This window comes from Puma concolor, chromosome C1, assembly GCF_028749965.1.
Source record: "Puma concolor isolate L17-30 chromosome C1, mPumCon1.1.hap2, whole genome shotgun sequence".
NCBI lineage: Eukaryota > Metazoa > Chordata > Mammalia > Carnivora > Felidae > Puma > Puma concolor.
The window spans coordinates 184,272,826-184,295,807 of NC_141674.1; the positions used below are offsets into that span (position 1 = coordinate 184,272,826).

The 22,982-nt window shown below is 35.8% G+C and overlaps 1 protein-coding gene and 1 pseudogene across 8 annotated transcripts in view; one reads left to right on the forward strand and one right to left on the reverse strand.

Moving 5' to 3' along the window:
- CCDC150 (coiled-coil domain containing 150) overlaps positions 1-22,982 on the forward strand; it is a 100,251-nt gene that overhangs the window by 23,891 nt on the left and 53,378 nt on the right. For all 8 annotated transcript variants that reach the window (XR_015255412.1, XM_086719197.1, XM_086719193.1 and 5 more), the window contains 6 exons: positions 811-854; positions 2,581-2,673; positions 6,240-6,347; positions 11,205-11,329; positions 11,572-11,749; positions 12,302-12,370. Coding sequence is in view for 7 of the 8 variants with exons in the window: in XM_086719197.1 (XP_086575323.1) it covers positions 811-854; positions 2,581-2,673; positions 6,240-6,347; positions 11,205-11,329; positions 11,572-11,749; positions 12,302-12,370 (617 nt within the window). In the remaining variant the exon portion in view is untranslated. The remainder of the gene's footprint in view (positions 1-810; positions 855-2,580; positions 2,674-6,239; positions 6,348-11,204; positions 11,330-11,571; positions 11,750-12,301; positions 12,371-22,982) is intronic.
- LOC112871807 (ubiquitin-ribosomal protein eL40 fusion protein pseudogene) lies at positions 9,264-9,900 on the reverse strand (annotated as a pseudogene).

A 22,982-nucleotide genomic window follows, 5' to 3' on the forward strand; every position in this document is an offset into this window, starting at 1 on the left:
ATGAAACCAAAACATTACTCTCAGGGAAGTTTACTTTGGGCTACCAATATATAATGCCAAACTGTTCCTATTTCTGTTTGGTTTTATTATCACTGTATTCTCTCTGGGTAGTTTCACATCTTTCTTTTCCACACAAATCATCTTCCTTCTCCAGATAGTATCTTACTGTCAACTCAACATATCTCAAAACACATGTGAATACTTATCTATTGCAGTCATTCTTACTCATTCTGTCCCCTGAACTTGCCCCTTACCCTGTGTTCCCTATTTTGTTGAAGAGTCTGCCTCCCACCCCATTGCTGACATGTGGACACTAGATACTCTCCTTGACTTATCTATTGCCTTTACCCCACCAGGCAGCCACTGAGTCCTGACAGTTCTCCCTGCTTGTTATTTCATGAGTGTGTTTTCCCTCTGCATCTCCATTGCCAATCCCTTAGAGCCAGGTTTCATTGTTTTATACTTTGAGTACTACAACAGCTACTAAACTCCTCTTTTCCTTATGGAGCCTCTGTTAGAATATTCTAACACAGCTTTTGATCCTGTGCCTCTCCAGCTTAAAATCCCTCAGACGCATCATGGAGTAAAATATGACCTCATTTACTATAGCACATGACTGTGGACTATTTTCTTGATAATTTCATTATTTATTTTCCACTCTATTAAAATATAGTAGAAATACTTGCATTCTCCTCATTTCCACAACATACTAAAAAAAAAAAAAGGAAAGCTCAGGGAAAAGGTAATGTGTTGATCTCAGTTTAGTTGTAGTAAGTTATTATCGTAGTTATGTGGACTCTTTGTTTTTAGTTTCTAGAGATGACCTCATTTCCAAGTTGGCTAAAGAAAATAAGGTAAGTTTTGAGGTTGTAGAGTTCAGAGGTGATCTTTCCTCTCTTCACTAAGGAGTATCTCCTTACTCGTGTTGGTTTACAGTTCCTTTTTTTTTTTTTTTAAGTTTTTTTATTATATTGTGTGTGTTTGGGGGGGGGGGTGTTGCAGAGAGAGAGGGAGAGAGAGAACCCCAAACAGGCTCCGCACTGTCAGCACGGAGCCTGACAAACCGTGAGATCATGACCTGGGCGGAAATCGAGAGGCAGAGGCTTAACCAGCTGAGCCACCCAAGTACCCCTGGTTTACAGTTCTTCTGATTCTCCTAAAATTTTTATTAAAAAAAAGTTGCAGTATAAATAAGTTGTATATTCAGTCCTGTTGCAAACTGGGTATTAAGAAATCATTTCAGGCAGGTTAATATGGTTTGAAAAAAGATGAATTAGCAAAAATAGACTTATCTGCATCTTCTGCTTATTGGCAACTAATTTTTAAAAGGAAAGTTTTTTATAAAATGTAAGAAATACTAGTGATAGTGATGGCTGCACAACAATGTGAATATACTTAATGCCACTGAACTTAACACTTAAATATTTTTAAGTGAACTGTACACTTAAAAATGATTAAAATGGTAAATTTTGTTATTTATATTTTACCACAATAAAAAATGAAAAACAGGAAATATTGTAACTTTTATATCTTAATTCATTTCTAAATAAATCTTAATCCTGTTTGGAGTAATTTTTTCTGGGTTCTGTCTCATCCTGTATTATGTGATGTTTAAATCTTGAGATGCTTCTCAAAAGGGAGTGATTCTGTCTTTGTAGGGGGAGGACTTATCCTTCCCCATTTCAGCTACTACCTGTTAGGGAAAGCCCAACCCACAACTCCCATCCCTGCCACCTTTCTCCCATATTTTATTTTATTTTATTTTATTTTATTTTATTTTATTTTATTTTATTTTATTTTATTTTATTTTATTTTATTTTATTTTATTTTATTTTATTTTATTTTATTTTATTTTATTTTATTTTATTTTATTTTATTTTATTTTATTTTATTTTATTTTATTTTATTTTATTTTATTTTATTTTATTTTATTTTATTTTATTTTATTTTATTTTATTTTATTTTATTTTATTTTATTTATTTTATTTTTTATTTTATTTGCTTTTTTAATGGAAAAAAATTTCTAATGTTTATTATTTTTGAAAGAGAGCGAGCGAGCAGGAGAGGGGCAGAGAACGCATGTCAGGGTCTGTGCTGACAGCTCAGAGTCGAGCCTGCTTCGGATTCTGTGTCTCCCTCTCTCTCTGCCCCTCCCCTGCTCGCACTCTGTCTCTCTCAAAAAAATATTTAAAAATTTTTTTAATGGAAAATAAAGAAAATCACAAGATCTTACTGCTTAGGGAAAAATATTCACCTTAGCAGAATTTTCTTAAGTATGCTAAGTAAATATTTACATTATGGTTTTAGGCAAATTCTTTCTAGTTTGAAACTCAGTATGAGAACATTTTGTAAACAGCTTTTATAATTTGTTTAAAAAGAAGTTTGGGAGTTGAAGATACCAAGATTTTTAAAAATTCTTTGTAAGACACTTGTCTATATTGATCATTAGAATTTGCACTGGTGCTGCTGAAGGAAGCACTAGAACCTGAACTCATACTAAAATACAGAACATGTATTTTGGTAGAGATATATGTAATAGTTCTTATGTGTAAAAAAGGAGAGATTACTGTTTTTTCTCAGAATATGCAGATGTCTTTCAACAAGGAACATGAAGAAAATGCATATTTGAGGACTGAAATACTATCCCTTCGTGAAACATCAGAAAAAGCACAGGTAGATCTTATTGTATCTCTAACTTCTAGAGGTTATTTAATTTTGTTCAATTAAGGAATCAAGAACCAAGATTAACCCTAATTATATAAATTCATACCAACACCGTAGGTATAATTGGCATATAACATTGTATTTCTGGTTTCTGGTATACAACATAATGATTCAGTGTTTGTGTACATTGAAAAATCATCACCACGATAATTCTAGTTAACATACATCACCATGTGTCGTCACAAAAATTTTTTGCTTGTGATGAGGACTTTTAAGATTCACTCTCTTAACTTTCAAATATGTAGTACAGTATTAATGATAGTCACCATGCTATACAGTACATCCCTATGACTCACTTATTATATAACTAGAAGTTTATGCCTTTTGATCTCTATTACCTCTCTCCCATCTCTTACTTTTGTCTCTGGCAGCCACTTACCTCTTTGTATCTGTGAGCTTGGTATTGTTTTTTGGTGTTTTGCTTTTTGAAGATTCCACATATATTGTAAATGAGATTATATGGTATTTTCTTTCTCTGGCTGACATATTTCACTTAGTATAATGCATTCAAGATCTCACCATGTTTTTGCAAATAGCAAGAGTAAGTTCTTTTTTTTGTGGCTAAATAAATATCGATATGTATACCACATTTTCTTTATCCATTTATCTGTCGATGGACATTTAGGTTGTTTCCCGATCTTGTCTATTGTAAATAAGGCTGCAGTGAACATAGGGGTTCATATATCTTTTTGAGTTAGTGTTTTTTTTTTTCTTGAGATAAATACCCAGAGAGTAATTGCTGGATCCTATGGTAGTTTGATATTTAATTTTTTAAGAAAATTCGGTACTGTAATGCACAGTGGTAGTATCAATTTACATTGCCACCAACAGTGCACAAGGGTTCCTTTTCTCCACATCCTCCCCAATACTTGTTATTTCTTGTCGTTTTGGTAATAGCCCTTCTAACAGATGTGAAGTAATACCTTATTGTGGCTTTGATTTGAGTTTCCCTGATGATTAGTGATGTTAACATCTTTTCGTGTACCTGTTGGCTATCTGTATGTCTTTGAAAAATGTCTATTCAGGGGTGCCTGGGTGGCTTAGTTGGTTAAGCATCTGACTCTTGATTTCAGCTCAGGTCATGATTTCAGTGTTTGTGAGATAAAGCCCCTCATCGGGCTCTGTGCAGACAGAATGGAGCCTGCTTGAGATTCTCTCTGTGCCCCTCTCTCTGCCTCTCCCATGCTCTCTTTCTCTCAAAATAAACATTTTTTAAAAATGTCTATTCAGATCTTGGACCCATTTTTTAATCAGATTTTTTTGGGGGGTGCTATTGAGTTGTATAATTTCTTTATATTTTGGATATTAACCCCTTATCAGATATATTAATATATGATTGCAAATATCTTCTCCCGTTCAATAGGTTGCCTTTTCATTTTGTTGATGGTTTCCTTTGTTGTGCGTTTTAGTTTGATATGCTCCCACTTGTTTATTTTTGCTTTGGTTGCTTTTGCTTTTGATGTCAGACCCAAAAAATCTTGCCAAGACCAATATCCAGAAGCTTATCTATGTTTACTTCCAGTAGTTTTTTGGTTTCAAGTCTTACATTCAAGTCTTTGATCCATTTTGAGTTAATTTTTATGTGTGGTACAAAATAATGGTCTAGTTTCCCATTCTTTTGCATGTGCCTCTCCAGTTTTCCCAACACCATTTATTGAAGAAACTGTCTTTTCCCCATCAGAAAAAGCACAGGTAAATGTTCGCATTTCTCTGGTTTTCACATGTTATTTAATTTTGTTCAATTAAAAAACAAAGAACCACGATTGATCCTGATTATATAAATTCATACCATTGCCATCATCCAGATTTTTTATTTTCATGAAATCTATTTCATCTATGAAACATGATCACATTAACTACATCTCCCATTACCAAAGTTCTATGATACATCAGTATATGAGGTATACTGCTAAATAATGCACTAATTTACACTTTGCCTTTGTTTGCTTTATAATTTACCCATTGAATATATATAGTTCTCATCTCGACCTATGAACTTCTAAGCACTTGAGGGCCAGGGCCAATGTCTTACACTTTCCTTGTATCTTTTATAACAAGTAGCACAGTAGGAACCTCATAAATGCTTCCTGGATTGTAGAGTTATGTGTACTTATTTTCTGTGGGATGGTTATTGCCAAATTTAGCGGATGTTACGTGTGTGTGTGTGTGTGTGTGTGTGTGTGTGTGTGTAGGCAAACAGGTTATTTCTCACAGAGCCAAGAAATAGTATTAATCACTTAAAATAACTGTTGCTAGTTCAATTTGGTTACTTCAATGTTGGGATCATAATGTTGCTGTGCTGTCTTTATGATAAAGAAAATGCAAAATAAATGTGTTCTTTTATAAAATAATAATAAAAATTATTACTGCTACTTTTGCTGTAGTAGTGGTAATTAACATTTACCAAACCCATTCTACATTCCAGGCACAATTGTAAGCACCTTATGTTACTAACAAATTGTAATCCTCACAATAGTGCTACTATAGAAACTTATTGTTCTCATTTTAAAGATAAGGAAGTTGATATACAGAGAGGTTTAATAACATAGCTAATCAGTGACAGAGTTATAATTTGAGCTCAAGCAATCTGGCTCCAAAGAAATTAGCTTGTTCTTTTCAAGGTTCAAGAATTCACCTCTGTCTTATCCCACGTATTTCTTGGTGTATAACTTAGAACTTTAAAGTGCTCCTGAACATGTTCCTAACTTGTGTACTATACATACCACTTAGGCTTTCCAGAGAAGTTTTTATTTCTTTTTTGTTACCATTTTTTGAATTTTTTTTAATTGATCCTATAGAGTTATTTGTCCCCATCCTTGAAGAACTTGTTCATTAAAAGATAAGATCCTTAAAAAATAAAAAATAAAATTAAAAAAATAAAGATAAACCACAGCATGTTAAAAAAAAAAAAAAAAACAAGATCCGTGGCAAATACAGTTTGCAAAAATAACTGATAATTAGGATAAATGGTTTCCACAGGAATACAAATTTTACATATCAAAAGACAACAGAATTGTATGAAAGATCTGTTGTACAAAAGAATTTTGTTTTAGTTTGGATGATCTGTCTTGTGAAATGGTACAATTATCTATATTTTGCTTTTATGAATACTGTAATTGGTAGCGAAATAACTTAAAACATTTTGTGTTATTAGCCAAACAATTCAGAATGCTCATCTAAATTGGGGAATGAATTTCTATAATCTTGGCATCAACATTGTAAAGTCCATTCTGTAGATATCGTGCTGTGTCTGACCAGTGTCCAGAATTCTGAAGAAACTATTGAATGCTTCACTTGCTCCACCAGATGAACAAATTTCTCCTTTTGATTTAGAATTATGTGGGGTGTTGATTCCAAATACTGAAAGCATTATCTAATGAAATATCAATTGGAGGTAGGTTAAATAAATTAGTTTCACATACAGAGTGAAATACTATGCCATCATTAAAAATAATGGTTAATAAGTAAAAAATTATTTACTGGAGAGACCTGACATGCTGTACATATCACCTTAGGTTTCGAATGACCAACTGACTAGGAGGTGTTCAGAGCTGCACAGCATGCTTGAGACTGTTAGTATGGAAAATGCCAGAATTATTTCTGACCATCAAGCCATTCTGCAGGTATTCATTTAATACTAGTCCATCTCTGATAGAGTCAACAATAAAACTCCTTGGCTAAGAGATAAGGAAATAAGCATGACCAACTGAATAAATAAAATATTTTAACAATTCCAAGAAATGTTTTTGATTGGCAGTTTTCAGTTTTAATCAAGAGTGGTCATTTAGCCTTATACTCAATACTTTCTTTCTTTTTTTTTTTTTAATTTTTTTTTAATGTTTATTTATTTTTGAGACGGAGAGAGACAGAGCATGAATGGGGGAGGGGCAGAGAGAGAGGGAGACACAGAATCAGAAGCAGGCTCCAGGCTCTGAGCCATCAGCCCAGAGCCTGACGCGGGGCTCGAACTCCCGAACTGTGAGATCGTGACCTGAGCTGAAGTCGGACGCTCAACCGACTGAGCCACCCAGGCGCCCCTCAATACTTTCTTAATGGTTTCTTCTCAAATACTATTACTTTAGGAAAAGTAATTACCTGTCCTATTGTTTATAGAATCATAGAAAACACTATGACTGACCCTAAAATACTTTTTCCTTAAACACCAGTACTTTCCCATTTTGCTTATGCCATATTCCATCTGCTGAGAATGGTCTTTACTTCTTCAGCTATTTGAAATTCTTTTCATTCTTTAAGACTCACCTTTATCAGGAAGCTTGCTCATTCTAACCAGAAGGGATCAATTTTTCTGTTAACTTCTACTCCTGGGACACTAAACATCGTAATAATAGCTCTCACTCTTTTGGGAGTATACTTACTGTATACCAAGCATTGTGCTAAGGATTTTACATATATTATGTCCTTTGATTCTAGCAGCCATTATGTAAAGGAATATTATCTTCATTTTATAAATAAGGAAAATGAGGTTTAGAGAAATGTACAACTTGACGGAAGTCACCTAGCTAGTAAGGGGTAGAGCTGGATTGAAACCCAGGTCTCACTCCAGAGTCAGTGTTTTTAATTGTTACATTATGTTGCCTCTCTGTGCATTCTAGAGCAGTTTATATGTATGGCTCATTTCCTATATAACTTTGTGAGCTTCCTAGAACCAAGGACATTGTCTTCTATATCTTTGCTATTTCCCAGAGTGCTAACCACTGCACAGAAAGATACTCAATAAATATTTGTCATTAATTCAACAAGCACTTAGTGTTTATTCAGTGCAGGTATGATGCTAGGTCTAGATGGGATTATAGTGGTGAACAAGACAAAAATCTCTACTTTTGTGGACTAACAATTTAGTAGAATAATTAATGTGACATATGCAAGTAACACTGTCATAAGCATTTTTAAACTTTGGAATGTTACACATTTTATTTTCCAAAGTGTGAAGGTTTGCTTTGCAGTCAAATATTGTTAAGATAAAAGTGTTTTAAAATATGTTTACAAAAGTAATTATTAATATGTACTATACTTGCAAAAGTTTTGTATATTGTAGGTAGAGGGGATATGTGTAAAAATGTTATGTTTTGATAAGTCCAACATGATGAGCCAGAGAAAATAAATTCTGCAAAACAGTTACAGATATACATTGTGCTTCTCAAGTAATCACATTTTTTACAAATTGAAGGTTTGTGGTAATCCTGCATCTAGCAAGTCTGTCAGTGCCATTTTTCAGTAGCAATTTTCTCATATTGTGCCGTATTTTGTGCTCTGTGTCATATTTTGGAATATCTCACAGCATTTCAGACTTTTTCATTATGTTTGTTCTGGTGATCTGTGATAATTTGATCTTTGATGTATTGTAATTCTTTTGGGACAGCACAAACCATGCCACTATAAAATGGGAAACTTTATAAATGTTGTGTGTGTTCTGGCTTCTTTGATCAGCTATTCCCCCATATCTCTCCCTCTTCTCAGACCTCCTATTTCCTGAGATCCAACAATATTGAAATTAGGCCAGTTAATAATCCTACAATGGTCTCTTAAGTGTTCATGTGAAAGGAAGAGTTGTACATCTCTCACTATAATTCAAAAGCTAGAAATGATTAAGCTTAGTGAGAAAGCCATGTCAGAAGCCAAGAAAGGCCAAAAGGTAGGCCTCTGGGTACCAAACATTTAGCCAACTTGTGAATGCAAAGGAAAAGTTCTTGAAGGAAATTAAAAGTACTACAGTGAACACATGAATGATAGAAAGTGGTAAAAACAGAGAAGAAGGCAAACCGTAAGAGACTCTTAAATACAGAGAACAAACTGAGGGTCGCTGGAGGGCTGTTGAGTGGGCGTATGGGCTAAATGGGTAGTGGACATTAAGGAGGGCACTTGTTGGGATGAGCACTGGGTATTATATGTAAATGGTGAATTACTAAATTCTATTCCTGAAACCATTTTTACACTATATGTTAACTGACTTAGATTTAAATAAAATTTAAAAAAATAAAAATTAAAAAAGAAAGTGAAACAGCCGTATTGCTGGTATGGACAAAGTTTTAGTGGTCTGGATAGAAGATCAAACCATTTACAACACTTCCTTAAACCAAAGCCTAATCCAGAGCAAGGCACTAGTAACTCTCTTCAATTCTATGAAGGCTGAGAGAGGTGGGGAGGCTGCAGAAGAAAAGTTGGAAGCTAAGAGAAGTTGGTTCATGAGATTTAAGGCAAGAAGCCATCTCCATAACATCAAAGTGGAAGCAAGTGCTAACATAGAAGCTGCAGCAAGTTCTCTATGAGATCTAGAAGATGATTAATGAATGTGGCCACACTAAATGACAGATTTTCAATGTAGACAAAACATGCCATTGGAAGATGCCATTTAGGACTTCCGTAGCTAGAAAGGAGAAGTCAATGCCTGGCTTCAAAACACAGCCTGACTCCCCTTTTTTCCCCCACTCAGTGTAAAGGAAACTTTATGGAAGCTCCAGGGCCATAGGACTCAGGCAGGAGTCTGCCCTGCAGGCAAAGGAAGAGCTAAGGGAGGGGCCTTATTTGACCTTCCCCTTGGGTCACAGGTTGTTGGTGTGGCCGCATTTCTTGCAGCAGTTGACTGCTCAGGGGTGCAGGTGAGCATAACCCTTAAAGCAGATAATTTTGTCACAGTTGTATTTCTGAACGAGCTAGAAGAGGGAAAGAAGGCTCAATGCTGTAGCCTACAGACAAAGCACCAAGTGCAGGGTGAACTCTTTCTGAGTATTATAGTGTCAGAGAGTGCAGCCATCCTCTAGCTGTTGGTCTGCAAAAATCAGACACTGCTGGTTACAGGGGATGCTCTCCTTGTCTTGGATTTTGACATTGACATTCCAAATGATGTCTCTGGACCCATTCTAAAGGGTCAGAGTGAGAGTCAGGGTCTTCACAAAAATCTGCATCTCTGCATTTGTTGCTAAGCCACCTTGTTGAAGAGAAAGAGCCAAGCTGACTCTTGTTTGGGGCTAATGCAACGAGTGACTCTAAGTTGAAGCCAGTGTTTGTTGACCATTCCGAAAAATCCTAGGACCGTTAAGAATTTTGCTAAATCGACTCTGCCTGTGTTCTACAGATGGAACAAGAAAACCTGGATGACATCTGATTACAACATGATTACTGAATATTTTTATTTTTATTTTATTTATTTTATTTATTTATGTTTTAGAGTGTGCATGTGTGTGAGCAGGACAGGAAAAGAGAGAGAAAGAGAATCTTAATCAGGCTCCAATGCCCACCACAGAGCCCAAGGGCATGGGGCTTAATTTCACATCTGTGAGCCAAAATTGAGCCAAAATTAAGAGTCAGACACTTAACTAATTGAGTCACCCAGGTGCTCCAATTTACTGAATATTTTAAGCCCATTGTTGTGGCTCAGAAAAAAAATTCCTTTCAAAATATTACTGCTCACTGACAATGCACTTGGTCACCCAAGAACTCCAATGGAGTTGGACGAGATCAATGTTTTCATGCCTGCTTACACAACATCTATTCTGCAATTCATGAACCAAGCAATAATTTTAATTTTCAAGTCTTGTTATTTAAGAAATCTATTTCATAAGGCTATAGCTGCCATAGATAGTGATTACTCTGATGGATCTGGGCAAAGGAAATTGAAAACCTTTGGAAAGGATTCACCATTCTAGATTCCTTTAAAAACATTTGTGATTTGTGGAAAGAGGCCAAAGCATCAACATTCACAGGAATTTGGAAAAATGGATTTCAGCCTCACACAGAGCTCAGTTGATGGTTAACATTTTTTTTAGCAATAAAGTGTTTTTAAATTATGTACATTGTTTTTTAAGACATAATGCTACTGCACACTTAATAGACAACAGTATGGTGTAAACATAACTTGTGTATGCATTGGGAAACAAAATCATTTGACTAGCTTTATTGTAATATTTGCTTTATTGTCGTGGTCTGGAACTGAGCCCATAATATCTCCTAGGTATTCCTATATAGTACTTTTGCTATCATGGTATCTGGGTGCAATTTTAAATATTTTCCAAAGAATTCACACCATATTATTAACATGATTGTCCCTGAAAGTGGGATTATTTGATTGGGGTGGCGGGAGATATAGGTGTAGAGATCTTTTCACTTTATCTGCATTGATATTTTACTTTTCAAAATAATTGAAATTTTTCATATTGAAATTTTAAAGTACCAAAATATTAATAGAATTTTTTATCTAAAAATATGTTCATGTTGAGTTTTACAGATTTTGCAGCAAGCTGGGTAGACAATGCATCTTCACTCTTGGCTGGTAGAGCCATAAAATGATAGAACTGTGGTCAGGTCAGAGTGGCGACAGAGAGAGCTGAGCATTAAGTTATTTTTTAAAAAGGTTTTATTTATATAAAAATTTGTCTTTTGTAAGTTAATTCAGGATGATTGAATGATACCCCATCAAATGACTTTCTGGCATCTCAGCTTTTAATATTACTTTTAAAATTCAGATAGAGCAGAAAATGATGACACAGACATTTCAAGAACAAAACTTCTTGCTGGATGCAGCCCATGCCAGTATCACTACTGAGCTACAGAGTGTTCAGAATCAGAAGACCCAGCTCCAGGCATATCTGTAAGTAAATTATAGACAACTTCTTCTGTATCTTTTATTCTTGCCTTTGTATTTCTTATCTTTAATGAGAACATTTAATTCTGCATTTCTTGGGCCAGACACAAAGGTAAAGACTTTGCCCTCAAGGAACTAGTTCTGTTAGAACATTTTGGTAACTGCTGTCAGGCAGTATGCTCTCCAAGAAATGACTCTATTAAAGAACTCTCATTGAGTGCTCATGTCTCCTTGTTCTCTTCCTACAGGGACCATTTAATCCTTGAGCATAATCAGTGTTTCCAGAAAGCACAGGATGCTGAGAAGAGGGCAGCCTTGCAGAAAGAGCTGCTGGAATCAACTATTGCAAGATTGCGAGGTGAATTGGAAGCATCGATGCAAGAGAAGAAGTCCCTTCTAGAGGAGAAAGAAAGACTTCAGGAAGAGGTAGAAGAAGCAGATTTATATTACCTCCTGGTTGGGGTGGTGATCTTGTTCTAAAACTATTTTCAGTGCAAGATAAGAAAAGAAATACAGCCCACTCAGATGCAGTTTGTCTGAGTTGCCCATTAAAGAAATCTTTAGGTAGCTGATCTATGTTTTTTAGCATGTGGAGTAGTCTGTGCCAAACAGCATGCCCTTATACAGCGTTAGTGAATGTCAACTCATAGTTCACACATCCTCATGTTAGTGAAGGGGTCAGATTTAAAAAATTGATTTCCCCTGAAGGAGTGGACAATGGAGGTTAAGGGGGAACAGCTCTGTCTTCCTATTTAGGAAGGTACCATCAGAGTCTGACATGCAGACGTGTCTTTCTAATTTCAGGGCTATTTGTGAAGTCTGCTCTGCCTCAGAGACTCCCTGAGTGGCCCCTTTTCTGAGAGGATGTTCTATCTCTGCAGTGTAGGTATTAATTAACATGCAGGGTGTGTCTGCTATAGTAGAGACTGTCACCTGCTTTAAAATTGACCCATTTCTTTTTTTCCCCTCCTTGGGCAGGTTAATAAAACAGAGAAAGAAATAGCTCAAGAAAAATGCAGTTTGGAAAAGGAATTAGCTAAAAACAAGGTACTCCACATTTTATTTGTTGACATTTCACCGTATTTTATTTCCTTCTGTACCTCTGCCTCCTGTATCAGCTTATCTTACTGAGGAGATGGGTTATTTTGTTGAATACCAAGATGTGGAAGGACAAAGAAGCCCCTGGGCTGGATGCGACTCAGCACTCCAGGCACTGTGGCACAAGGCTGCTTCCAGGGAGCACTTGTTGAGATCTGGCGTTTGCCAGTGAGTCATGACCACCTCTGGCCCTAGTGTTACTGGGTATTTTAGCCAGGAAGTCCCTTAAGAGTGAGCTAATGGTCCTGTGGGAGGCAAAGAGATAATTGCTGACAGGGCTGGGTTTTTTGTTTCCTAAAGCCAATTGGGCTTCCTAAGTACCTATTAGCACCTGTCACTTCATCTGTGAGATACTCTTTTCTGGGTTCTAAAAAGATAAAATGGCCAGAGACACAATATAATTCTTATTAAAATAAAACAAAAACATAGCATCATTTTGCTTGTCTGATTTCATTTGTCTGAGCATCACCTAAATGTAAGTTCATGGGGCTAAAAGATATTTGTTCATTAGAGAAATTATATTAGGCCAAGTGATCATGCTTATACAGGGTCCTTTTCTTTTTTTTTTTTTGCCTAATTTGATATTTTTCAAATGTGTATTCATTGTAAAGCTATGTTTTTCTAAAGTCAGACCTATTAAGTTATAATATGCATAGTGAAATTCACTTTTTTTTAGTGTACAGTTCTGTGAGTTTTGACAAACACATACAATTATATAACTGTCATCACAATGAAAATACAGAACACTTCTATCACCTCAGGGAGGCCCCTCGTGCCTCTTTGTAATCAACCTCTTCTTCCACTTCCATCCCTTGACAACCATGGATCTGCTTTTCTGTTCCTGTGGTTATGCCTTTCCCAGAATATCATAAATGGAATCATACAGCATGCAGCATTTTAAGCCTGGCTTTTTTTATTTAGCATAAGGTATCTGAAGTTCATCCATGCTGTCATATGTATCAGTTGTTTGTGTTCCATTATATGGATATACCACAATTTCTTTACCCATTTGAAGGACATTTGAGATGGTAAATTTTGGCAGTTACGAATAAAGCCTGTATAAATATTCAAATATGAACATGTATTTTTATTTCTCTTGGCTACTTAACAGAATTTGGAATTCTAGATCCTATGGTAAATATATGTTTGACATAATAATAAACCATTTGACTGTTTTCCAAAGAATCTGTACTATCTTGCCTTCCCATCATTTTCTCTGCATTCTCACCAGCTCTTGGTATTGTTTGTCCTTTTAGTTTTAGCCATTCTGACTGGCATAGGGGGGTGTATTATTGTGGCTGTAATTTGCATTTCTCTAGTGATTAATAATATTGAGCATCTTTTCCTCTGCTTGTCACCCACAACTTGAAGTGTCTCTTCAAATCTTTTAACCACTTTTAATTCAGTTTTTCTTATTATTTTCTTACTGTTGTTTTTTTCTAGAGATTGTAAAACAGTCTTGTATGATTCTTATGTAAAAAATTCTTATTCTTGGGGCGCCTGGGTGGCGCAGGCGGTTAAGTGGCCGACTTCGGCTCAGGTCATGATCTCCTGGTCCGTGAGTTCAAGCCCCGCGTCAGGCTCTGTGCTTACAGCTGAGAGCCTGGAGCCTGTTTCAGATTCTGTGTCTCCCTCTCTCTGACCCTCCCCCATTCATGCTCTGTCTCTCTCTGTCTCAAAAATAAATAAACGTTAAAAAAAAAAATTCTTCTGTGAGACAAAGTACCAGAGACATCACTACAAGCATAAAACATACAGACATCACAATGACTCTAAACCCATATCTTTCTATAATAACACTGAATGTAAATGGATTAAATGCGCCAACCAAAAGACATAGGGTATCAGAATGGATAAAAAAACAAGACCCATCTATTTGCTGTCTACAAGAGACTCATTTTAGACCTGAGGACACCTTTAGATTGAGAGTGAGGGGATGGAGAACTATTTATCATGCTACTGGAAGCCAAAAGAAAGCTGGAGTAGCCATACTTATATCAGACAAACTAGACTTTAAATTAAAGGCTGTAACAAGAGATGAAGAAGGACATTATATAATAGTGACAGGGTCTATCCATCAGGAAGAGCTAACAATTATAAATGTCTATGCGCCGAATACCGGAGCCCCCAAATATATAAAACAATTACTCATAAACACAAGCAACCTTATTGATAAGAATGTGGTAATTGCAGGGGACTTTAACACCCCACTTACAGAAATGGATAGATCATCTAGACACACGATCAATAAAGAAACAAGGGCCCTGAATGAGACATTGGATCAGATGGACTTGACAGATATATTTAGAACTCTGCATCCCAAAGCAACAGAATATACTTTCTTCTCGAGTGCACATGGAACATTCTCCAAGATAGATCATATACTGGGTCACAAAACAGCCCTTCATAAGTTTACAAGAATTGAAATCATACCATGCATACTTTCAGACCACAACGCTATGAAGCTTGAAATCAACCACAGAAAAAAGTCTGGAAAACCTCCAAAAGCATGGAGGTTAAAGAACACCCTACTCACGAATGAGTGGGTCAACCAGGCAATTAGAGAAGAAATTAAAAAATATATGGAAACAAACGAAAATGAAAATACAACAATCCAAACGCTTTGGGACGCAGCAAAGGCAGTCCTGAGAGGAAAATACATTGCAATCCAGGCCTATCTCCAGAAACAAGAAAAATCCCAAATACAAAATCTAACAGCACACCTAAAGGAAATAGAAGCAGAACAGCAAAGGCAGCCTAAACCCAGCAGAAGAAGAGAAATAATAAAGATCAGAGCAGAAATAAACAATATAGAATCTAAAAAAACTGTAGAGCAGATCAACGAAACCAAGAGTTGGTTTTTTGAAAAAATAAACAAAATTGACAAACCTCTAGCCAGGCTTCTCAAAAAGAAAAGGGAGATGACCCAAATAGATAAAATCATGAATGAAAATGGAAAAATTACAACCAATCCCTCAGAGATACAAACAATTATCAGGGAATACTATGAAAAATTATATGCCAACAAATTGGACAACCTGGAAGAAATGGACAAATTCCTGAACACCCACACTCTTCCAAAACTCAATCAGGAGGAAATAGAAAGCTTGAACAGACCCATAACCAGCGAAGAAATTGAATCGGTTATCAAAAATCTCCCAACAAATAAGAGTCCAGGACCAGATGGCTTCCCAGGGGAGTTCTACCAGACGTTTAAAGCAGAGATAATACCTATCCTTCTCAAGCTATTCCAAGAAATAGAAAGGGAAGGAAAACTTCCAGACTCATTCTATGAAGCCAGTATTACTTTGATTCCTAAACCAGACAGAGACCCAGTAAAAAAAGAGAACTACAGGCCAATATCCCTGATGAATATGGATGCAAAAATTCTCAATAAGATACTAGCAAATCGAATTCAACGGCATATAAAAGGAATTATTCACCATGATCAAGTGGGATTCATTCCTGGGATGCAGGGCTGGTTCAACATTCGCAAATCAATCAACGTGATACATCACATTAACAAAAAAAAAGAGAAGAACCATATGATCCTGTCAATCGATGCAGAAAAGGCCTTTGACAAAATCCAGCACCCTTTCTTAATAAAAACTCTTGAGAAAGTCGGGATAGAAGGAACATACTTAAAGATCATAAAAGCCATTTATGAAAAGCCCACAGCTAACATCATCCTCAACGGGGAAAAACTGAGAGCTTTTTCCCTGAGATCAGGAACACGACAGGGATGCCCACTCTCACCGTTGTTATTTAACATAGTGCTGGAAGTTCTAGCAACAGCAATCAGACAACAAAAGGAAATCAAAGGCGTCAAAATTGGCAAAGATGAAGTCAAGCTTTCGCTCTTTGCAGATGACATGATATTATACATGGAAAATCCGATAGACTCCACCAAAAGTCTGCTAGAACTGATACATGAATTCAGCAAAGTTGCAGGATACAAAATCAATGTACAGAAATCAGTTGCATTCTTATACACTAACAATGAAGCAACAGAAAGACAAATAAAGAAACTGATCCCATTCACAATTGCACCAAGAAGCATAAAATACCTAGGAATCAATCTAACCAAAGATGTAAAGGATCTGTATGCTGAAAACTATAGAAAGCTTATGAAGGTAATTGAAGAAGATTTAAAGAAATGGAAAGACATTCCCTGCTCATGGATTGGAAGAATAAATATTGTCAAAATGTCAATACTACCCAAAGCTATCTACACATTCAATGCAATCCCAATCAAAATTGCACCAGCATTCTTCTCGAAACTAGAACAAGCAATCCTAAAATTCATATGGAACCACAAAAGGCCCCGAATAGCCAAAGTAATTTTGAAGAAGAAGACCAAAGCAGGAGGCATCACAATCCCAGACTTTAGCCTCTACTACAAAGCTGTCATCATCAAGACAGCATGGTATTGGCACCAAAACAGACACATAGACCAATGGAATAGAATAGAAACCCCAGAACTAGACCCACAAACGTACGGCCAACTCATCTTTGACAAAGCAGGAAAGAACATCCAATGGAAAAAAGACAGTCTCTTTAACAAATGGTGCTGGGAGAACTGGACAGCAACATGCAGAAGGTTGAAACTAGACCACTTTCTCACACCATTCACAAAAATAAACTCAAAATGGATAAAGGACCTGAATGTGAGACAGGAAACCATCAAAACCTTAGAGGAGAAAGCAGGAAAAGACCTCTCTGACCTCAGCCGTAGCAATCTCTTACTCGACACATCCCCAAAGGCAAGGGAATTAAAAGCAAAAGTGAATTCCTGGGACCTTATGAAGATAAAAAGCTTCTGCACAGCAAAGGAAACAACCAACAAAACTAAAAGGCAACCAACGGAATGGGAAAAGATATTTGCAAATGACATATCAGACAAAGGGCTAGTATCCAAAATCTATAAAGAGCTCACCAAACTCCACACCCGAAAAGCAAATAACCCAGTGAAGAAATGGGCAGAAAACATGAATAGACACTTCTCTAAAGAAGACATCCGGATGGCCAACAGGCACATGAAAAGATGTTCAGCGTCGCTCCTTATCAGGGAAATACAAATCAAAACCACACTCAGATATCACCTCACGCCAGTCAGAGTGGCCAAAATGAACAAATCAGGAGACTATAGATGCTGGAGAGGATGTGGAGAAACGGGAACCCTCTTGCACTGTTGGTGGGAATGCAAATTGGTGCAGCCGCTCTGGAAAGCAGTGTGGAGGTTCCTCAGAAAATTAAAAATAGACCTACCCTATGACCCAGCAATAGCACTGCTAGGAATTTATCCAAGGGACACAGGAGTACTGATGCATAGGGGCACTTGTACCCCAATGTTCATAGCAGCACTCTCAACAATAGCCAAATTATGGAAAGAGCCTAAATGTCCATCAACTGATGAATGGATAAAGAAATTGTGGTTTATATACACAATGGAGTACTACGTGGCAATGAGAAAAAATGAAATATGGCCTTTTGTAGCAACGTGGATGGAACTGGAGAGTGTGATGCTAAGTGAAATAAGCCATACAGAGAAAGACAGATACCATATGGTTTCACTCTTATGTGGATCCTGAGAAACTTAAGAGAAACCCATGGGGGAGGGGAACAAAAAAAAAAAAAAAAAAAGAGGTTAGAGTGGGAGAGAGCCAAAGCATAAGAGACTGTTGAGAACTGAGAACAAACTAAGGTTTGATGGGGGGTGGGAGGGAGGAGAGGGTGGGTGATGGGTACTGAGGAGGGCACCTTTTGGGATGAGCACTGGGTGTTGTATGGAAACCAATTTGACAATAAATTTCATATATAAATAAAAAAAAAAATAAAAAAAAAAAAAAAAAACAAAAAAAAAAAAAAAAAAAAATAAAAAATAAAAAAAAAAAAAAGAGAAAAAAAAAAAAAAAAAAAAAAAAAAAAAAAAAAAAATTCTTATTCTTTGTATATGTACAAATCTTATATGTGCTTTACATATTTTTCTTCCACTTTATGCCTTATTTTTTCGTGCTCTTTCAAAGAACAGAAGTTTTACATTTTGATGAAATCCAACTTATGAATTTTTAAATTTTTGGATCATATTTTTTGTGTCATACTTTTAATTTTGGATCATATCTAAGAGGTTTTTGCCTAACCTACGATCACAAAGATTTTCTTTTTTGCTCTCTAGACGTTTATAGTTTTGGGTTTTAGATCAGGGCTATGACCCATTTCTAGTTAATTTTTGGATATCATACAAGGTATAGTTTAAGGTTCATTTATTTTCAGATGGATTGATTGTTCTAGTCCTTTGTATTATTGAGATAATTAGTATATGATATATTCACCTTCTTAAAATATACAATTGAGCGATTTCTTAGTATATGCACAAGTCTGTGCACACATCATCACTATCTAATTCTAGAACCTTTTTATCACCAAAACAAAACCTGGTACCCATTAGCATTCACTCTCCATTCTGCCCTACCCCCAACCCCTGGCAACTATTGTACTTTCTGTCTCTATGAATGTGTTTATTCTCCCATTTCATATAAATAACATAAAATAGTATGTGGCCTTTTGGGTCTTGCCTCTTTACTAGGTATGATGTTTTCAGGTATGTCCTTGAAATAGTAGTAAATGTCAATATTTCATTCCTTTTAATGACGGAATAATATTATATTGTGTGACTGCACCAAACTTGACTCAGCGATTCATCAGTTGATAGAGATTTGGTTGTTCCCAATTTCTGGCTGTGAAGAATAATGCAGTGAACATTTGCATACAATTTTTATGTGTGTAAGCATATCTTTAGGAATAAAACTGGGTCATATGATAACTATCATTTTGAGAAACTACCAAAGTGTTTTACAAAGTGACTGCACCATTTTGCAATCTCACCAACAGTGTATGAAGATTCATGTATCTTCACATTTTCACCTACGTTTGTTATTTTCTGCTTTTTAAAAAATTAATATACCCATCCAAGTGGGTATGAAGTATCTCACGGTGTTTTTTTTTAATTGAGCTGAAATTCACATAATAAAAAATCAAACACTTTAAAGGGAACAATTCAGTAGCTTTATATATATTTGCAGTGTTATGTAACCACCACCTCTGTCTAGTTCCAAAACATTTTCATCACCCAGAAGGAAACCCCATACCCATTAAGTAATCATTTCCAATTCCCTCTTTCTTCTCCCCCACTGACAGCGACCAATCTGCATTCTGTCTGTATGGATCTGCCTATCTGGATATTTCATAAAAATGTATCATACGATAAGTGATCTTTTGTGTCTGGCTTCTTAGCATAATATTTTTGAGGTTAATTCATGTTTTTGTACATTTCAGTAATCCATACCCTTTTACTCCCTTTTACAGTTGAGTAATATTCACAGTGTATGTGTATGATGTATATATACACATACCACAATTTGTTTTGTTCATCTGTTCATGTGTTGATAGACATTTGCATTGTTTGCACCTTTGAGCTGTTGTGATTAGTGCTGCTATAAATGTACATATGTGTTGTGCATGTATTTGTTTGAGATACATACCAAGGAATGGAATTGCTGGGCCATATGGTAATTTTGTTTTAAGTTTCTGAGGAACCACCAGACTGTTGTCCACAGTGCCAAACTATTTTACATTCCCACCAGCAATGTACAAAGATTCCAATTTCTCCACATCCATACCAACTTTTTTATTTTTTTGTTTTTTAATAATAGCCATCCTAGTAGTTGTGAAAGTGGTACCTTGTTGTGGTTTTGATTTGCATTTCCCTAATGACTAACAACTAAAGATGTTGAGCCTCTTTTTATGTGCTTATTGGCCATTTGTATATCTTCTTTGGAGAAATGTCTATTTAGATCAGTTGCCCATTGTAAACTGGGTTGTTTTTTAATTGTTCAGTTGTAGGAGTTCTTTATACATTCTGGATGGTAGCTCCTTATCAGATATGTGATTTGCAGATATTTTTCTCCCATTCTATGAGTTCTGTTGTTTATTTTTTATTTTTTTAAGAAAGAGCGCAAGCAGGGGAGAAGGGCAGAGGGACAGAGAGAGAGAGAAAGAGAGAGAGGGAGGGAGGGAGGGAAAGAAAGAGAATCTTAAGCAGGCTCCATGCTCAGCCCGGAGCCTGATACAGGGCCCAATCCCATGACCCTGGGATCATAACCTGAGCCAGAATCAAGAGTTGGATGTTCAACTGACTGAGCCACTCAGGCACCCACTATGGGTTCTGTTTTTAAATTTTTAGATTTTTTGACATTCAGTTTACTTATTTATTTTTTTCGTTGTCTGTGCTTTGATGTTACAAAATCAAAGAAACTGGGAAACTGTTGCCTGATCCAAGATCACAAAGATTAACATTTTTTTATTCTAAGAATTTTACAGTTTTTCATATTACATTTAGGTCTTTGATCCATTTTGAGTTAATTTTATATATGGGTTGAGGTAGAGGTTCAACTTCATTATTTTATCTGTGGATATCCAATTGTCCCAGCACTATTTGTTGCAGAGCTGTTCTTTCTCTTGAATAGTGTTGGCTCCTTAGTCAAAACCCAATTTACCATAGATGGATGAATTTATTTCTGGACTTTCAATTCTGTTCCACTGGTTTCTATGTCTTTCCTTATGCCCATACCACACAGTGTTGATTACTGTAGTTTTGTAGTAAGTTTTGAAATCAAGATGCAAGAGCCTTTTTTTGTTGTTGTTGTTAAGATTATTGTGACAATTCTGGATACTTATATTTCTATATGAGTTTTAGGATCAGCTTTTAATTTTCTGCAAAAAAAGGGCAGCTGAAATTTTGATAGAGTTTGTATTGAATCTGTATCTCAATTAAGGGAGTATTGCAATCAATATATTTTTTCTATATAAGAATGTGTCATCTGCAAATAGAGATAGTTTTATTTCTCCCTTTCACATTTTCCTGTCTTTTCTTTCTTTCTTTCTTCTTTTTTTTCCCCCCTTGTGTAATTGCCTTGGATAGAATCTCCAATACAACACTGAATAGAAATGGCGAGAGCAGACACACATCCTTGTCTTGTTCCTCATCTTGGGAAAGCTTTCAGTCTGTCACCATGAAGTATGATGTTAGCTGTGGGCTTTTTCTAAACACTCTTTATCAGGATGAGGACATTTCCTTCTATTCCTGGTTTGGAGAGTTTTTATCATGAAAGTATGTTGAATTTTGTCAATTGCATATTCTATGTCTATCAAGATAATCTTGTAGATTTTGTCCTTTATTACTATGGTATATTACATTGGGTGATTTCAAATGTTGAACCAAGTTTTCATTTGGGGGATGAATTTTACTTGCTCATGATGTATAATCCTTTTATGTTGTTTCATTTGGCTTGCTTGTTGAGGATTTTTGAATTGTTATAAATAAGGGATATTGTTCTCTAGTTTTCTTGTGATGACTTTGGGTTTAGTATCAAGGCAATACTGGTCTCTTAAAATGATTTGGTAAGTGTTCCCACCCCTTCTATTTTTGGGAAGAGTTTTTGAGGCATTGGTGCTAATTCATCTTTAAATGTTTTATAGAATTCACCAGAAGCCATCTGGTTCTAGGTTTTTCTTTATGGGGAATTTTTTGTTTTATTTGTTTTTAATTATTATTACTGATTCAATGTCTTGTTAGAGATCTATTCACAATTCCCACTTATTTTTTTAGTTAATTTCAATAGTTTTGGTCTTTCTAAGAATTTTACCATTTCATCTAGGCTGTCTAATATATTGGCATACAATTGTTCATAGTAGCTCCTTTTCTTCATTTCTTTAGGTTCAGTATAATGTTCCTTCTTTCATTCCTAACTTTAGTAATTTGGGTCTTTCTTTCTCTCTCCTTTTTGCTTTCTTTTTTTTTCTTTTTTTTTTTTGTTAATACAGTTTAAGGTTTGTCAATTTTGTTCATCTTTTCAAAGAACCAACTTTTGGTTTTACTGACTGTCTCTTATTTTTCTATTCTCTTGTTTCTGCTTTAATCCTCATTATTTTCTTCCTTCTGCTTGCTTGGGTTTAATTTGCTCTTTCTAGTTTTTTTAAGATAGCAGCTTAGGGGGCGCCTGGGTGGCTCAGTCGGTTAAGCGTCCGACTTCGGCTCAGGTCATGTTCTTGCAGTCCGTGAGTTCGAGCCCACGTCGGGCTCTGTGCTTATAGCTCAGAGCCTGGAGCCTGTTTCAGATTCTGTGTCTCCCTCTCTCTGACCCTGCCCCGTTCATGCTCTGTCTCTCTCTGTCTCAAAAATAAATAAACGTTAAAAAAAAAAAATTAAAAAAAAAATAAGATAGCAGCTTAGGTTGTTGGTTTATTTTTTTCTTTTTTAACATAGTTTTCTACAGCTATAAATTTCCCTTTAAGCACTGCTTTAGCTGCATACCGTACATTTTGTCGTGTTTTCATTTTCATTCATCCCAAAGTATTAACTACTTTTGTGATTTTTATTTTTGGCTAATTGGTTATTTACAAGTTTTTTGTTTAATTTTCCCATATATGTGACTTTCCCAAATTTCCTTCTTTTATTAATCTCTAATTTTATTTCATTATGGTTGGAGAACACACTTTATAT